This window comes from Penaeus monodon, chromosome 25 (assembly GCF_015228065.2).
Source record: "Penaeus monodon isolate SGIC_2016 chromosome 25, NSTDA_Pmon_1, whole genome shotgun sequence".
Lineage (NCBI taxonomy): Eukaryota > Metazoa > Arthropoda > Malacostraca > Decapoda > Penaeidae > Penaeus > Penaeus monodon.
The window spans coordinates 3,271,382-3,271,760 of NC_051410.1; the positions used below are offsets into that span (position 1 = coordinate 3,271,382).

The window sequence follows — 379 nt, forward strand, 5'->3', positions numbered from 1 at the left end:
CACCTGTGATCAGCGGAAGCTCTTCATCGTGATCGTCGTGGTCTTCGGAGGTGTCGGTCGATCGCTGGTCAGCTTCAGCATTTTCTAGTGTGCGGCTCACTAGTTCGTCGGCTACCTGGCCCCTCTGGGGATCAAAGAAGAGAAAAAGACTATGTGGTTACAACATAGAGAAATATTAATCATCATATGACGAAATAACCTATGGTCCTTTTCTTCTATTTACCTACAGTATATCTGCATTCAGAATATGACTTTTGTCTCATTTTCTAAAGAGGTATAGAAAAGACTCAGTTCACAAATAAACCTAAAACCACTGATCTACCTTGCCTCAGACCCTACTGAAATCCAGCCATCAAAATTTCTGGTGACAGCCAAGCAT

General features: G+C 42.7%; 1 protein-coding gene across 1 annotated transcript in view; it reads right to left on the reverse strand.

Moving 5' to 3' along the window:
* LOC119589491 (transmembrane protein 104-like) overlaps positions 1-379 on the reverse strand; it is a 100,597-nt gene that overhangs the window by 11,508 nt on the left and 88,710 nt on the right. Inside the window, exon 4 of the mRNA XM_037938093.1 lies at positions 4-124. Coding sequence (XP_037794021.1) covers positions 4-124 — 121 coding nt within the window. The remainder of the gene's footprint in view (positions 1-3; positions 125-379) is intronic.